The 17,820-nt window shown below is 38.5% G+C and overlaps 2 protein-coding genes, 1 long non-coding RNA gene and 1 pseudogene across 6 annotated transcripts in view; 1 reads left to right on the forward strand and 3 right to left on the reverse strand.

Moving 5' to 3' along the window:
- Positions 1-17,820, reverse strand: part of LOC103451551 (putative disease resistance protein RGA1) — a 71,748-nt gene that overhangs the window by 29,600 nt on the left and 24,328 nt on the right. The gene's annotated exons all lie outside the window — the stretch shown is intronic.
- LOC108174623 (uncharacterized) lies at positions 159-3,874 on the forward strand. 3 transcript variants are annotated; one of them, XR_011579584.1, is made up of 6 exons: positions 173-471; positions 558-664; positions 754-820; positions 1,014-1,058; positions 3,373-3,438; positions 3,506-3,874. It is a non-coding gene; the product is annotated as an uncharacterized lncRNA (long non-coding RNA). The 3 variants fall into 3 exon arrangements; XR_011579582.1 differs by having other exon boundaries at positions 159-471; positions 754-1,058; XR_011579583.1 differs by having other exon boundaries at positions 578-664; positions 754-1,058.
- On the reverse strand, positions 6,331-12,200 carry LOC103447234 (disease resistance protein RGA2-like). 2 transcript variants are annotated; one of them, XM_070819448.1, is made up of 8 exons: positions 8,741-12,200; positions 8,531-8,607; positions 8,130-8,260; positions 7,929-8,005; positions 7,657-7,803; positions 7,384-7,528; positions 6,898-7,093; positions 6,331-6,816 (listed from the first exon to the last, which is right to left on the reverse strand). In XM_070819448.1, the coding sequence occupies exon 1, from the start codon at positions 12,111-12,113 to the stop codon at positions 8,742-8,744; it is 3,372 nt and encodes a 1,123-aa protein (XP_070675549.1). In that variant the 5' UTR covers positions 12,114-12,200; the 3' UTR covers positions 6,331-6,816; positions 6,898-7,093; positions 7,384-7,528; positions 7,657-7,803; positions 7,929-8,005; positions 8,130-8,260; positions 8,531-8,607; position 8,741. The 2 variants fall into 2 exon arrangements, with proteins under 2 accessions (XP_070675549.1, XP_070675548.1); XM_070819447.1 differs by having other exon boundaries at positions 6,898-7,528.
- On the reverse strand, positions 12,547-17,002 carry LOC103447236 (zinc finger CCCH domain-containing protein 32-like; annotated as a pseudogene).

A 17,820-nucleotide genomic window follows, 5' to 3' on the forward strand; every position in this document is an offset into this window, starting at 1 on the left:
TTTTTTACGGTGGATGGGATTATCATGTAGGTGAGAAAATAACATACTAGGTGGGTCTATTAACACTCTTTTTAATTTTAATACACCAACATATAATATAATGGCTAAAATGCCCCTTGATATCTTCTTTGTTGCCCGTTGTCTTTCCCGTTTGGTACAGCGAGATGGCTTTTACCCATCTTGGCCACGCGTCAGTCGTCGTCCTACCAGCTTGCACCTTCTCGACTTTTCCTTGGTTTCCATTTCTCTCTCTCAAATCTGGGCTTCAGTCTACATTCAACTCGCTCTCCATCTTCATAGAAAACCTGATTCCTCGACGCTTTCTCAAAACGTGCAAGTTTGGTTTCGACCATTCTATCCCAATCTCACAATCTTTGGCACAAAACCTTGAAAATATTGGCCTCTGTTTCCGTCTCCATCCCCTGACTTGGGAACGGTCTCTAAGAGCTTTCTGCGTCCATCCTTCCGAAGGTATGGCCTTCACCAATCCCATGTTTTAGTTTGTTTCTTACTTTTATTTTAGTTTTGGATTTGTAATTTTTTGTTTCGTTTCGTAGCTGAGAATATGTGATCTTAGGTTCGGCTTTCACCGTCTCGCTCCCTCAGCCTCCACACTCTCCGACTCCGGTTCCAGTTAATTCGGTTCCAAAATGCGTATTAAAAGGTGGGTCATCTCTGTTTATGCCAATTTTCATGACCCATAAAGCATTAACCGAATTGGGTTTTGTTTGTTTGGTAACATGGATTGCTCAGGTTAGGTTGGAGAGAATGGAGGTAGAAATACAATTGGGAAAGATAAAGAAATTTTTTATGTTTGAAGGTAGAAAGTTTTTTTATTTTTCGTGGAATTGATGTTCTGTTTTTTAATGAGTTTATTATGGTTTGCTTGGACAAGTACACGAGTGTTTGGGATTGAAAAGTTGAGAGAGGCCACAGATGGGTTCAGAGAAAATAGCTTGATTGAAGGGTGTGTGTATAAAGGTTTCATTAATGGAGATTTCTTTGCCATCCAGAAGATGAAGTGGACCGCGTGTGAGGAGCTCAAGATCCTACAAAATGTATTTTCATCTAATTCTTCTATTTTTATTCTTTGTTTTTGTTTCTTAATTTTTGGGTATTTGGTAAAGTTTTCATCTCAACAACCCTAAAAACTACCAAGCCTATGTGGTGCGCATGCCGAGGAATCTATGAACTAACTACGTCATTCGGTTGAATGCGGGGCGTGCCAACTCGACGGGCGAGCTATGAGTAAAATGTGTTGATGTTGCGTTGGGTGCACTGCTGACTTCTACGTCTTCCAATTGCGACCGAGGAAGGAACACGTCTCGGCCTCTTGGGTTCTCGAACCTGAGGACAAGGCTACTATTCTTACAAAGTTCACAAATCGTCGTCGTCGGATTCGGTCACAGTGATGGTATTCGTCAAAGTAAACTCACGCCGAATCGACACCAATGTGTAAGGTCATAAATACTCAAAGCGGATATAAGTCTTGACAGTAAACGTGGTTCATCTGTTGGAATGCCGAATTCTAAATCCCACTTGAGAGTATCCAATCATAAACTAACTCGGCGTGCAATGCGCTGAGCCCAGGAAATTGTAACACCTCACTTCGCTGAGAAGGCTGATGAGATGAACTCGACCAATAAGAATTCAGAAATCCTTCTCGACTGAGATTTGGATAGGTAACCAGTCGTCCTCGCCGCAGTGCTATTTCTACCGAGACAGTGATATCTGTGCCGACTGAAGATATCACCGGTTGCCTTCACAGTGCTGTTTATGCCACTAAAGATGTGTCGGCGAAAAAAGAAAATAAAAATCTCAAGGTTGTTGAAAGGGTTTGCGTATGGCAGATTTGTGTGTTGAATTGGATGGGGTCCTTCAATGATGCACTGAGTCTTGTATTTATAGGGTTGGGTATCTGCTTGCTTCGGCCTGACGAGGTTTGTAGAGTTGATCAGGATTTTACCGGACTTGGATTGTCTGCCCTCCTAGTTGTGGTGCCCTTCCATGCCCTCCTATTTTGTGCGGTCACGGTTAAGCCACGTCAATATTTTATATTTTTATTATTTTTTGTCTTATTATCTTATTAAAAAATTAATATAAAATATTGACGTGGCTTAACCGTGACCGCACAAAATAGGAGGGCATGGAAGGGCACCATAACTAAGAGGGCAGACAATCCAAGTCCGATTTTACCACCTCATGCGTCATCAAAATCCCAAATCCCAGATAGAGGCCACGTGCATTTTTAGAAGACCCATCTTTTGCATGACTCCTCACACTAGGTTTACTACTGCAACTACTCCTTTGCCACATGACTTTTCTTTCATCCCATCGCTGAATTAATAATTATATAGGAAATAATCTTTCACACAGCATGCTTGTGTTTCCATCATCAACTCATCTGACCACATCCATCACTATGCAAAAAAGACCTATCCTATATAGGTTTCTATTTCACCATTATCCAAGTCGTCACTTCAACACTATCTAGACTAGGTGCACGCAACCAATTTGACGTCAAACTTCAAAAATATATCCAAGCTGCTCTAATCTGATGCACTGCTAACAAATCCAAATTAACTCGGACGGTTCCACTTACTCCTGAATTGGAGCTATGATTTGTATCCCAATTATTTTGTACAAGAAAATCAAGACGATATTAAGAAATAATTATTATGATTAAAAATCATAACCTTATCTCTTGACAAAACAAAATTATCCTAATTTTCTTATCCGATGGTTCAAAATCATGCTTACTCAACGGCCTCAATTGCATGGGCCAATGGTGTAATTTTGAGTCCAAACAGTAGCACACCATTTGTTGACTGACTCACAAGCTCATTGGCACAACTCTCAGTTTTTCTTCTTCATCATCATACTCTTCCGTTTTCAGTTGTGAATTTTGGAGGACGATCTATACACAAGATGGTAGGTTTTTGTCCATATTCTATCCCCATTTTTGAAATTTTAGGAAATTGATTCCTTTTCATGTTAAATGTTTAACATTCGTCTGGTGATGATGATTTGAGGCTGTACGAACTAGAATGACTGTGGGTAGATCCACTCCTCATGTATTGACGAATGTTATGTATCTTATTGAATGATTTTGTCTTATGGCTTTGCATGTACATCATTTTCCGTACGACGTCACCTAGAAAGTTCGTTGCTGTATTATGTCAATATTTTACAATGGTTGCTTATTTATTTGGAAATTGATGAACATGAATCACTTTTCTTGAAGTGGTTCGTGCTGGTTCCATTTTACCAATTTGAAATTATGTGGAATTTGATATGTTGGAATTCAAATCTTTTTCAATTTTTAGTGTGTTTATATATTTCAGTTTTTTAATTTGTGTATATAATTTGCAGCGAGACAGAACGAGTAAAGCCATCAGATGTGATCCTAGGTACCAGAGGCAGAGGCTTCATTCAAAGGTATTCCTACTCTCTCTCTCTTACACACACAATTCTTTTACTCACTTTATTACTGGGATTTCTTCAGTGTACTACAAGGAAGTGTGAGCGACTATTGCATATGCAACTATAAATCAGCTCTGGTTGTAATTGTTCCAGGGAATGGTATAATATTCCATCTTATACGTGAATGGAACCAGCTTAAGGTCGAAGTAAGCATGTTTGATGGCTCCGTTTGACAAATATGCCTACTAACTGTTTGATAAAATGACTGTTACTATGGTCCTTAAAATGATTGTTAAGCATATAGTTTTCAGTGATCGACAATCCCTATATATGCATTGCATTTGTATACCATTTTCACTTGGTTGGAGGTCTTGAAAGACTCCATTTAATGAATCCAAAATGTGTAATTCCTTTGGGGAGCGTTTGATAATCATTTGGTTTTCATTTTTCAGTTTTTGCTTAGATTTATTTCTGGACATGTCCAATAAGTTTACTTTAGTATATAGAGATCTATATATTACAATTTAGTATAAATTTATGTATTATCTTCTTCTTAGGTTCTTCAAGCGTTTAACTTTTTGGAATATCATTTTTGGAAAATGCTGGAGTAGTATATTTTATAGTGTGGCCTAACTTGTTTTGATCCAAGTTTCCATTTACGTTCAATGTTCGATTCTCTTCAGTACAACGAAAAAAATTTGAAAAGAAACCAACATAGAAAGTGGTATGACCCATCATTATTTGCTACTTTGCTTACAGTGGTAAACCAGCTCAAGTTCTTTAACCTGGGTTTTACAGTTTTACTCTAATGTTAATTATGACACAGCTTGAATTCCATGGGTTATATGTTCGAGTAAACCTTACAGTAAGGAAGAAAGGGGAGGAAAGCAAAAGGATGAGGTAGCCGCGTGTGAACATTGAACATTGAAGATTTCATCTTTGTAGAGAGAAAGAAGAAAAAAGGAGAGAGAAACAAGAAAAACAAAATTGTGAGAGGAAGGGAGGGGAGAGAATCCCCATCCAGCGCGTGGAGGGATTTGATGATTCACAACTTAGGTAGTGTTATTCACTCTTTTTTACCTCTGACACACCCTTGTTAAATTTTTTTCCATTGATCTTCTTCAATTCATTTTTGAATTTTGAATGGACTTATTCATTTTTTTTCATTGATCTTCTTCAATTCATTCGATCTAACAGCCGGAAATTGAGAGGGTGTATAGGAAGTAAAAATAGTTGTATAGATAGCACCACCCTACAACTTAATGTTGTGTCTTCTTTTTTCTTCTGACTTCGGGCATGGCTAGCTTCCATAGTGTGACGAGGCCTGAGAACAAATTCATTGTTGTATGGCTGAACGAAGATTACTAGTGATTCTGGCCATTGTAGCATGTGTTTTGCCCAAGGCATAAAGGGGCAAGGGCGCATGATGACTTGACGTCATCCTCCCGCTTACCATCGTCTTCTATCTAGTAATTTCCGAGAATGCATCGTTCCAAAAGAGTTGAGTCATTCGGTGGTAGGATTGCTTATCTAAAAAACGCTTCTGAGTTGCTTATAAGTTATAACTCATAAGTACTTAATTGAAACTTTTATTACAATCTATGTGTTTAGTAGAAAAACACTTGGAAGTACTTTGAAGTTTTCCACTAAACAAAGCATTTTGGCTGTAAAGAGCAATTAGTTTAAGACCAATTAGCTATGTGAACAGTGAATGTCATCTAACTCTCCAAACCTAATTTCAGGACCTAAATGTATTAATTATTATAGAATGGTTTTAATCCAATTTTTTTTGTCGGTAAGGATATTTTTGTATCTTTAAATTATGCTACCTAAATTTAATTTTAGGGTAATGCTAGGGAGACCAAATTCGTAGACCGAATTTTATAAACTAACTGATATGGAAGTTGATGATTAAATTATTACTTAAGTGTTGATTATCGTGCTTATTTCTTATTAGGTCCCTGCCACGCGTGGCCCAACTGTCAGCTACTAAGTTTTATATTCAGCAACTTAATAAAAAATAGAACCCACTCCAAATTTGGGTCAGCCAAATCTGAACCCAAATTTAGGTTTTGATTGGTGTCCAAACCCAAATATTTTGTGTTTGGAATCCAAATTTTTTGGGTTTGGGACTTAGCTTTGGGTCACATGTTTTCCAACGTAAACCCAAATATTTAAGTTTGACTCCAAAGGTTGGAGTGGTCGATCTCGTCAAGTTCCAAAAGAAAAACCCAAGGTAGCCCTTACTCTCTCGCCATTTATTGAACATTCGAGTCCAAACAATTGATCATACGAGCAAAAGTGCCTTCTACATCAGTCTCTCACAAAAGTGATCAGCGCACACACCTTCCAAGTTGTCGTAAGAACTTAGGTCAACCAACGGCACTAAAAATTGAAAATTTGGAAAAAGCAACACTACGTGTGAACATTCTCATCTCACCAAACCAAATTATGAAATGAAATCCCCTACACATCTCTGTCCGGAGCCCTCAAACCGAGAGATTTGGACTATTCAAGAGAGAAAATGAGATGTGAGCCATTTAAGTTTTTAGGTTTTTATGAAATGGGTTACTGAAATATAGGAACTATAGATTAAAATTGAGTGGTCAAAATCTCCTAATCTATGAATATCAGACACAAAGATCACTAGTGGATCTCAATCCCCAAATTATAGTTGGTTAGTTTCCTTTCCTTTTCTTTTTCGCTACTTTTGGGTTCCCAAGCCATGTGGGATTTGCTTATAGTTAATTTGTATTACTGGTATCACCACATTTTTATTCTACTAAAACTGGAAACAAAAGCACCCCAAAGAAGGCCAAACTACAACGCTGGTCCTGACGTTTTTTTGGTGCCTGGGGCGAACACTCAAAATTTGTTTTTTTTACCAACAGATATTAAAAAGAAATATTTAAAGAGGGCTGGAACCCAGTCGAAGCTGGGGGGCTAGGCCCTCACGCCCATATTATATTACTTGATTAAAAACATACAACGGGGGGACATAGTACCTAAACCCGTCGATCAAAACCAAAATCATATACAACCACTCCAAGCAGTCAACATGCCACCACATATTGAATCCAAAAAGTTGATGCCCCATTCACCACACATAATGTACAGAAGATAACAAAATTACTACTACTAAAATCTCATAACATTGAGTAAAAAGAATCATCTGAAAAGATGAACAGATGCATCAATTCTATTAGAGAAGCCAATCATGCGGTATACTTTGAAGAAGATAAGGAATACGTGATCAACATATACGTTGACCATTCTAAGTGCAAATTTAGAAGTGATATGCTCCAAGTATGATATTCGACAGAAAAGAGCGGCAGAGTCAACCAGTTCTGCTATGTCCGGCTGGGTGAGAGCAGCTAAAGACATGAATGTTCCCTAATATAATGAATAAACTGAGTAAACACCAAAAGTAGCAGCAAGGGAAGGAGATGTGAAGTAGATGAAGAGGTGTAAAACCTGTGAATGTCCAACAACAAAGACTTTGGAGATTGTTGTCGATATATGCAGCGCATCATTTCTGTCTCTTCTGATAAAGATGTGTGTCCATGACTCCTTCGTGTTCCACACACATTCCCTACGCATACATCGAAACCTTCATCTGCAAGGACAAATTCCAGCGATTCTTTTCGAGAATTTAAGAACCATGCATCACCTGGTTAAGATCAAGAAAAGCCAGTAATCAAGTTCAATTGAGTTTGAAGCGCATTAGAGCCTAATTTAAAATGTATCCCATGGATGTTCATCACTTTACCCAAAAGTTAGTTTCAAGAAAAGAAATTTCAACAGAACCTGAAAACTTCAGATCAGGGAGCACCATATAGTGAGCTATACATTCAAATTCTGAAACAATCAACTTAGTGGGATGTTGAAAAAAATCGGAAGGAGCTATAAAAGTAAGGCTTTTCACTAATCAGGCGTCGAGAGATTCAATATTTTACTCACAGATCAGTTAAGGGGAAACACTTTCCACCAAAGCAATCTCATTAGTCCTCCACATCTCAAACCAAAAAGAAATTGCACTAACAAACACGACTTCTATTAGTCCTTCACATTCCATACCCAGTAAGTAGCCAACTTTCGTCTGAATCTGGAAAACAAGAAGCAGTGAATTTAATTAATCTTGGTATCTCAAAGTTACTCAGTTTAATCACAAATTTAACAATTAACATATAAATGGGCAATTTTTAGAGAAATATTAATTAGCATAGTACTCACTGTGTGCTCGGAGCAAGAGTACATTTGATCCGCTGCAGATTTTAAGATGTCCTCACATGCTTCCATGCAACACTGAGTGTCTGAGACATTTGATCTGCCGTTGAAGCTCAACAACGAATATTGTGTATAAAATATGCAACCATCCAACTACACAGTTCAAAACTCAATTTAGAGCTCTTTCTAGTGAGTTATTAATGGAAGAAACAAAGTACAGAACAAGCACACTAAATAACAATGCAAGCAAACCAACAAAGAAAAATATGAAGAGGGACCTTGCATGGGCGGCTACTTCCCATATTGTCAGTTAGTTTTATGGTGGAAACTCAAACCAGTCCTTCATTTATCGCATCTGCAGAAATGAGGCACATGTATAAACAAAAGCTATATGGTTATTCGCTTCCTTCATCCCATCTGTTTCTTCTTTGAATCAGTACTACATGTCCATGAAAGTAAATTAAGAAGCAAAACCTAACCAGAAAAGTTTGAAAGCCTTATTATGTGGTTTGGAAATTGCCAAGCACTGACACGGTTGTGCAACATAATAATTGAATTGAAGAAGTCCGTACAAATTGTCATCTGGCCGGTTGCTTGGTAGTTTCAACACCTGAAAAAGACAAGGGAAATTAAAGAGAAATTAAAAAAAATTGAAGTAATCACCACGGGTGGCCCAATGTTTGGGAACAAATTCCAGATTCGTATTTCACACGACACGTTTTGGGTTCGATTTTTAGCATTGGTGAATCACACGTTGGTGACCAGGAAAAGGCTAAAATACAGCCTTCAAAAGAGTAGAATGTCGTGTCGCAGTCACTAGTTGGTCCCCTTTTCGAAAAAAAATAAAAATAATTGAAGTTAGTGTGTAAAGAATGCTTACTGCTTTGCTTTGGAATCAGTGTTGCTCAACGAGAAAGCAAAAATGTGGACAAAATCTTTGACCATATGTTATTTCATCTGAAAGAAAAATAAAATGTTGGTGATGAATGAAGAATGAAGAATAAAATTAAGAAACGAGAATGACATTTGAATATTTTATAGTTTATACTGAATAAGGCAAGTACAAATTGAATCAAGTTAGAAAACGTACCTTAATAACTATGAAAAGAAATGGATGGGATGTGAGCAATCTTAGGCCAATCCTCACCTGTTTCCTCCTCGCATCTTTCGCTTAACATGGAGCACTCCCATATTCGCAATCTATTTAAGTTGGGGAGTCGACGAATCCCTTTTGGCAGTGATGCCAAATTTGGGCAAAATTCAATTGCAAGGTGCTGCAGTGACGTGAGATTGCTTATTTCTTCCGGTAGTGATACCAACTTTGGGAAAGATGTAATCGTAAGCGATTGGAGTGATGGGAGGTTGACGACGACCACTTCTGGCGGTAATGTCAGATTAGAGCAATCTCCAATTGCAAGCTCCTGAAGTGATGTAAGATTGGCGATCCCTCTTAACATTGATGTCAAATTGGAGCGATTTCTAACTGTAAGCTCCCGAAAGGATGCGAGGTTGCCCATCCCATGATATGGTAGTAATGCCAAATTTGGGCAATCTCTAATGTAAAGCGATTGGAGTGATGGGATGTTGCCCATTCCTTGTGACGTTAGACATTCCAAATCCTCAATTTTAATGAGTGACAGACGTGTTAATTTGGAGAGATGAGGGGAGGAAGAAGAGGCAGAGACATCAACACCAACATCATGTGTAATATCAGATGCTCCTCTACCAAACAAGGAATCAACAACCTTCCAGCTGCACCCATTGAGATCTATTCCCTCCACATTTGGATACAGAGGCATGGAAGTTAGATTAGGACAATCCCAGATCTGCAATGTAGAAAGACAGGGAAAAGAAGGCAACGACAGATTTTCCGTTGATGAAGAAGAAGAAGCATTGTTATGAGTGTGCGCCCTCCACCATCCCTTCAGAACAGGGCAATCGGATAAGCAGAGGAACTCCAGGGACGTCATCATCTCATCACTCATACTATTACTGCTGCTGGTATCGTCTGATATGTACTCCAACTTCTCAAACCCTTCAAGTTGAAGAGACTTGAGGGATGGGAAATGATCCAAGGGTGGAAGATGTTGGCATCTATGACACCCAGTCAATGTGAGATCAACAAGATTTATGAGAGAAGAAAACCAACTCGCAAACCTCACACCACCATAATCAGACACGGACAACATCTTTAGATTTGAATGGGGTTGCAACACTTCCATTGACATTATAATATCCTTCTCATCAACTGCGTTTACATCTTCTCCACGTTTCCAGTCTAAAGTCAATGAATGGAGATGCTGTTTCTCCATGAGAGGTGTACCAACATTTGAATCTGACATCACATCTTTCTCCTGCCTCAAATTTATAATTTCTAACTGTCCCCTTAATTCCCTAAGCTTTCCCAGTTCACCAAGACCAGCACTGTCCCTCAACAAAGAATTGTTTTCGCTTAAAACAAATTTATCCAATGTACGAAGACCGGTCAGCTCCCCCAATCCACGTGGCATTCGAGTCAATTTATCACAGCCTTCCAAGATGAGATACCTTAAGTTTATCATTTTTTTTATGTCTCTAGGCAATTCCATAAGCTTCCGGCAGTAAGAGAGATCAAGTGTTTCCAAATTCGAAAGTCCAACTATCGAATCTGGAATTCTCTCGATGGGATTACCAGTAAGATCAAGATATCTCAAATGTTTCACTTTTTTAAGACAATTAGGTAATTTTGTAATTCCAAAGTCGTTGAGACTCAGCATACGCAATGACTTAAAATTTGAAATAATTGTAGCACAAGATGAATTCTTTACTGAAAAACTTCTATACTCTTGGCAAGGAAGAAGAAAGGTTCGTATCTTTTTCGCTTTTAGCAAGGAAGTTGGCACTTCCCATTTCAACAGATGAACATGAAAATTGAAAGATACATGACAAAGCTTTTCATGAAATTTTTTTTGGTTCCGATCAACAACGGTGCTTCCGACCCCCGACACTAATATTGCAAGTTCATTCATGAGATCGTGCATTTTACAACTTTTTATTCTTCCAAACTCATCTTTTTCTTCTTGAAAAAACGATCTGCACAACAATTCCATATAATATTCATACGCAACATCCTCCAAACTCTCGTTTTCATCGGATGACTTAATGAACCCTTGCGCCACCCAAAGTCTAATCAACATCGGTACAGAGATCTCATAATCAGGTGGAAACAAGCTACAGTAAGCAAAACAATGCTTCAAATGTGATGGGAGCACATCATAACTTAGTTTAAGTGTTGGTAAAATTTCATTTTCTTCCTGATTTATTCTTGAAAGTTTATTTTCTTTGAAATTCAACCATTCTGTTTCGTGATATTTGGTGCGCAACATCCCACCTATTGTCCTTATAGCGAGTGGAACTCCTTGACATTTTCTTGCAACCTCCTTCCCAATTGCCTTAATTGTTGAATTCTCTGGCTCTTTTCCATCTTTAAAAGCCATTTCCTTAAATAAAGACCAACTGTCCTCTTGATTCAAACCCCTTAAGGTGTATGGTTTAGTTGTGTCTGATATCGTCGCAACCGCTTCACTACGAGTGGTTATCAGTATTCTACTACCTTTTCCACCCCCCATTAACAAGTACTTCAAGCTAAGCCATTTCTCCCGATTCTCATTCCACACATCATCCAACACAATTAGATATTTCTTCCCATCTACTTTTCTTCTAAGATCATTTTGCAGCTCATCCATATCAATCTTGTCAACTTTTAGTATTTTCTTAACGACTATATCCAACTCAAATACATTAGAGATACATGACCATATTTTCAACTCAAAATGATTTTGAATCACCTCATCGTTGAATATGAGTTGGGCAAGAGCAGTTTTCCCCAATCCTCCAAATCCAACTATGGAAATGGTTGACACATTCTCAGTTGAGATGTGATCCAACAAAAGTTGAATAATTGCATTTTTATCTTCATCTCTCCCTATAACATTTTCCTTAGGGACAAATGAGTGAGTGATCCTCTCTCTAATTATAAATCGTGTATCTTCACGATTTATTTCCAAGTGAAAGGCTCTACGAGATGCAACCTCATGAAGCCTCTTGTTTATATCTTTTATCTTATGACTCATCTTTAGCCGGAAAGCAAGTTGATTTGAGCTAGAGAAGAAGAGGCGTACCTTCTTTGACATCTTAGTATTGTCACACATCATTTGTCTCTGCAGAGCTTCAGTATTAAACTCATCCAGCAAGTCATCGGCTTCATAAACTGCATCTTCTACGCTTTTGAGCCACAGTTTGACTTCATTGTTGGTTTGCTTTTGCTCAGCGTCAAGAAGAACACCTTGGAATCCGGCAACTATCTCCTTGAGCTTGTGGAGCTCATCTTGGACACCCCAAATTAATCCGATCTCTTGGAAAGCAAGGGAGCCTAGCCCTCCGATGATTCGTGCTGCAACGTTGAAGAGAACTCCTTCCGCCATTTTTTGTATTCAGGACAAGCAAAAACACAAGTGAAGTGAATTAATGTAGTGAAAAATGCCTCCCCCTGCTCGTCCTTGTACGCCCTTCTCTCGTCTAACAACTCACACATCATTCCATGTATAAAATATAAACAAAGACTGTTGAATAAATTACTGCCGGCCTCTTTCCAAAAAAAAAAAAAAAAAAAAAAATTACTGCCGGCCTTAATAATTGAAAGTTGATTTTTAATGCGGAAAAGGATCCCTCCGGATCCATTACGTGGGGATTATAGGAATCTACCCATTTCAACCATTTATTGTATATCATGTGATCAGTTTTCATCAGATATTATTTGTGTTTAATTTTAAATAATAAAAGACAATTGATTTATAACCGCATGATACACAATAAACGGCTGAGATGTGAAGTCCTCCACGTTGTGTTGTCTTTAAGTTGCTTGGCATCTTCTGTACTTATTTATTCATCGTAATTAATAATTAACAGTGTGTGTTGGAATTTGTATTGGATTGCTGTGCTATCGAATCGACACAAGCATCAACAGTGTGTGTGCCTTTCCTACTACTCTGTGGGATAAACAGATTTGGTTGACAGACCGAACCATAAACCGAAATACGACGCCCTTTGCACAATTGACCCGTTACACATTTACGTCTACATCTGTATAAACAGCGCTGCTGGAGATAATGAACGTCCGGCTTTGGGTGTTACTTTAAATTGATCGACGAAACTCGCCACCTGGTCTCGTGCTTCTGCTATTGCTCAAAGGGGATGAAATCTGACTGGACAGTTGCACATCAGATAGTGAAACAGAACCGCTCTTTGAAAAAATCAATCCACCTGAACTACTTGAGGTGTTCCCGGAAGAAGGCACTCTATCCTTTTTGGAAGCTGAAAGTAATTCGGGCCGGAGATCCGATGATGAGGATGATGGAGCCAGGGTGGCCAGCAGAGACCCAACCGGGTATTGAACAGGAGGCATATCAACGAGAGATGAAGCTGAGAGGTTGCACCTCATGCTCTGCACTGGATGGTCAAATTTGCATGTAGATCCAAACTTGCACTGGCCATTTTGCAGGTAGAATGTACACGGCTGCACTCCCTGTCCAAACAAAAGCACGTTAATTTTCTCCATCGAATATGACATTGTTTAACAAATTAATGAAATATACGCAATTCACTACATATATGGTATAATGCTCATAATAATCAACACGGGCACAAAAAGGCACGATAATACTTTTGTTGCTTCACAATAAAAATCTAAAAACGTATGTTGCTTCACGATAATACTTTTGTTACAAAGCGGCCAACCAAATTTAAATAATAAAACAAAAAATGTGAAGAAGAAGACTCTGAACCAGCAAGACCAGATAAAGAAAAGCAACCCTACATTAGAGGGGAAAGACATCTCAAAGAATGACAGCAATAGCAATTCTATCAACGATGATCAAACTGATAAAAAGTAACCGTAATATAGAGAAAGCAAAAATATAAAACATAAAGTGAGCACTGAGAATAATGCAAGTGCGGAAGCACAAAACTCAAGCATAGATTATTTTGTTTCACGACTGCAGCAAAGGTTTTCCAGTCAAGGAACCTTCTGTCATCTTGCTCCCTTATTCCATAAGGACCTTTTGGATAAAAAAACTATTTCATAAGGTTTTTCAGCAACCAGAGGCAAATTTGTTTTTCGAGTTACAACTTATAATGTGTTGCCGTGTCATCTGATTCCTATATTGAGCACATTACACATAAACATTATTCCTACATTAACCATACAACTACTTATGCTCATTGACACATCTTCTAAACTGGGGCCCACCGTACAACCCTACAATATTTGGGGGCATGAAACACTAGCAAATCTGGACAGGTACCTTTGGGTTTCAAACCTGAGACCACACGGGACAAACCCATGTGCCTCAGCCACCCTAATGAGCCCCTGTTGGTTGATGCTCATTAAATATTCTTGTACAAAATATAACCTTAATAAAAGAAGACTGCTTACTCAACCTATAAACATAGTATGACAGCCTTTTCTTTGCCACCTAATTTGTATTTCATTTGGTTGTACAAAGGATGCCAACCAGGTATGCCTTTAGATATGATAGTAGCATCCCACAATCCCCTTTTGGAAAAAGATTACTGTTTAATCGAGTAAAAGAAAAACAACTCTTGGGTCTACCAACTTGGATAACCAAGTGATGAACTTGATAACTTCTAACAGCGGAATTTAAAAAACTAAAAATAAAAATTCATCAAAAATAATATAAAACAACTTTGCATACCGGACGGAGTGGGAGATCCATCGGACTAAGGAGACACGTTATTCTCGGTACAGTTCGATCCCGAGGATGATGATACCTACAAGATGGTCCATATTTACAGTCCCCAGTTTTCAGATAATACTCGCATTCAAGTTCGCCAGGCCTCTCTGGGAAAACTTGTTCACTCCGGTTGCTGCTAGAAGGACCAACAGAAGAGGGTATGGAGGTATAAGGGCTTGCAAGTCCGTGTATTGGAGAAGATAGCTGTGTTACTCCATATAAAGAAGTTGCTCCAACTGTGGGTTGAGCTCCAGGAGATGGTACAGGACTAAGAGGTGCCTGCACCAAGTAATAACATATTACCATTAGTAATGAACTTCAATCATATATCAACCTGAATATGTCTTTATCATACCGAATACGGACTCCAACCCTGAATCGGAACAACTCCGGGAGGAATCAAGACAGGACCGTAAGTCCCTTGCACATATGATCCAGTTAATAGTGGAGGCCTAGCCACCCTCAAACTGGTGGATGCCCCCCCCCCCCAAATACTGTTCTGCCAAAGGCACAGGAGACTGCACCGACAGATAAGATTGGGGTGCAGAAGCCGGTATTGTTGTTCCAGCAGGCTGTGGATGATGGAATTTACAGGTTATGCCAAATTTGCATTGCTCCGTTTTCAAATAGTAGGAGCATTCATTCTCGCCCTGTTATAAAAAAAATATAATTTAAAAAAAAAACAACTGTGAGCCACTTGCTCCACAAATTTCACAAAAGTCTACACACACCCATATGTGGATGAGAGGGAAACAGAGAGACAGAGTCAGAGAGGAAATCAAACCGGTCGTAATGGGTATCCATAAATATTTAGGTGAGCTCGGTTTAAGGATCCAGCTCCATGTTTTGGATGGTGGAAGTTGCAGGACGCACCAAATTTACAGGTCCCAGTCTTTAAATAATACTGCACATTAGACAAACATATGCCACAATCACATATGAAGTTCAAAGCTCAAACAAATAAATGGACAACATAACAAAGTTGCCAAAAAGTTTCCAGATCTCCATTGTCATTATCAGGCAGGAAATTCACATTTTACAACAGATCAGAAAACTACTGCATACCTCACATACAGGTTCCCCTACTATCTCTGGGTAATCCCCTGTAGCTCTTACAGTTGCCATGACCTACGTGCAGCATCAAACCGAAATCATAAACAAAAGATAACAAAATTCACAAGCAAAGACGATTTAAGTTACCAATAAAATCCAAGCAGTTGTAACTAAGACGACATTTCCCACTGCACCGAGCCCAAAACACAAATATTAGGCATTTTCATCAAATATAGACTAGTTTAACTATGTCAAATAAATTCCAAAAATAGTTCCCATTCTTTTCCCCAGCTTTCTCAGCAAACAAACAATCATCTAGTTTCAGGTAAAGGGACAAAAAACTACCTGCAACAAAACACTCAAACTTACGAAAATTCAAAACAACCTATATATCCTGTTGCAGTCACCTATAACTGAAAAGCTTGGTACTAGTTTACATATCAAAACCTGGCAATTAAGCAGTATCGAAAAAGCTCATTAACCGATTGCAATGCAAGTTTACAACGAACAAGGACTTACCGCAGCACGATCACGAGGATGGTTGTACCGGCACCGACCACCGTATCCACAGAACCCGGTTCGCATGTAGTAGACACAGTTGGGCACGCCAGGTCTCTCCGGATATGACTCGCTGCTCGTCAGCCCCAATTGCCACATTTGCTCTAAAAGTCACCCCCAAACCAGAACAAAACCCCAATCACAACCCCACATTACCGAACCAAACACGAAACCCTAGAAACCCCAGATTACGAAATTAGCCCAAATCGAGCTCAAACAAAGCGAAATTGAAACGCCGAGCAAGTAAAGGAGTACCTTCGAGGCCGGAGATCCGATGATGAGGATGATGGAGCCAGGGTGGCCAGCACAGACCCAACCGGATATTGAACTACATGCATATCAACGAGAGATGAAGCTGAGAGGTTGTACCTCATTTGCATGTAGATCCAAACCTGCACTGACCATTTTGCAGGTAGAATGTACACGGTTGCACAGTTGCACTCCCTGTCCAAACAAAAGCACGTTAATTTTCTCCATAGAATATGACATTGTCAACAAATTAATGAAATATACGCAATTCGCCATATATATGGGATAATGCTCGTAATAATCGACATAGGGGTTTTGAACAAAAAAAATAAAACCAACATAGGGGCACAAAAAGGCACGACATCCATTTTGGTTTCGAAATCTTGAATCTGATCAAATGAAAGAATCATACGACTCTGACTTCCAACTCTGCTGCTGCACTGAAGCATCATACTTTTCTTCATATGGTTGCCAGATTCGGTGAAATCCCGTCCGAATTCCGTACCGGTACGGACGTACCAGTACTTTTTGGATTCGGTGGTTCATCTAACCATCTCCAATAATTTCTAATCAGATTACAGAAAAGCTGTAATTTTTGGGAAGAGAGGATCGAAACAACTGGAATTTTGGGAAGCTCTGTGCTTCTGGTTTTCGTCAGGTAGAGGGAAGACGATGAGGGAGAGGAAGAGAGATAAAATATAAAGTTTAATTGTACTTTTTAATATTTTTATTGTGTTAGTTGAGGATTCCATCTGGAGTACTGATTTTTCAGAGAAGATGCTGTGCTTTGAAAAAAAACTGTTGTGAGAATAATCGGTTGTGCTATGAGAATAAGTGGCTGTGAAATAAATCAGCTGAGTGTTTGGTAAACATTTTTGTAAAAGTGCTTTTGGAAAGAAAAAAAAAGCATTATGATAGTGGGTCTTTTCATTAAAGGAGCACTGTAACTCCATGTGCTTTGAAAAAAAAGCCAGTTTCCAAAGCTACAAATAGCTGCTTCAGCTTTTTCCTTTGATTTCAGCTTATTCTCACAGCAGCTTCCAAAATAAGCCCTTTTTTTTTAGTTTACCAAACACCTAAAACCCTTACAGTTTTTTTTCATGGGTGCTTTTTTTTAAAGCACCTCACTCCCAAACCACCCCGTAAAGAGTCGGAGGAGGCCGATAGCATTTCCCAAGTTCCATATTAATGTAATATTTATATTATTGGCTTAAATGTTAAAATGGTTCTTATGTTTTAGTTATTGACTCAATTTAGTCCATGTGTTTTCAATTTGGCCAATTTGGTCCTTGTGCTTTATTCATTGGGTCAAATTAGTCCATGTGTTTTCAATTTAGCCAATCTGGTCCTTGTGTTTATCTTCGTTAGCCAATTAAGGACATTTTATCTAATTTTAGAAAAAAAAATTATAAATTATTATAAACTTATTTATAAAATTATTTATTTGATTTAAAATATTTAAAAATGAAATAAAATTAAAAATTAAAAAATATATATTCTCCTCCCAACTCTCCGACCT

The sequence above is a fragment of the Malus domestica genome, chromosome 03 (assembly GCF_042453785.1).
Source record: "Malus domestica chromosome 03, GDT2T_hap1".
Classification (NCBI taxonomy): domain Eukaryota; kingdom Viridiplantae; phylum Streptophyta; class Magnoliopsida; order Rosales; family Rosaceae; genus Malus; species Malus domestica.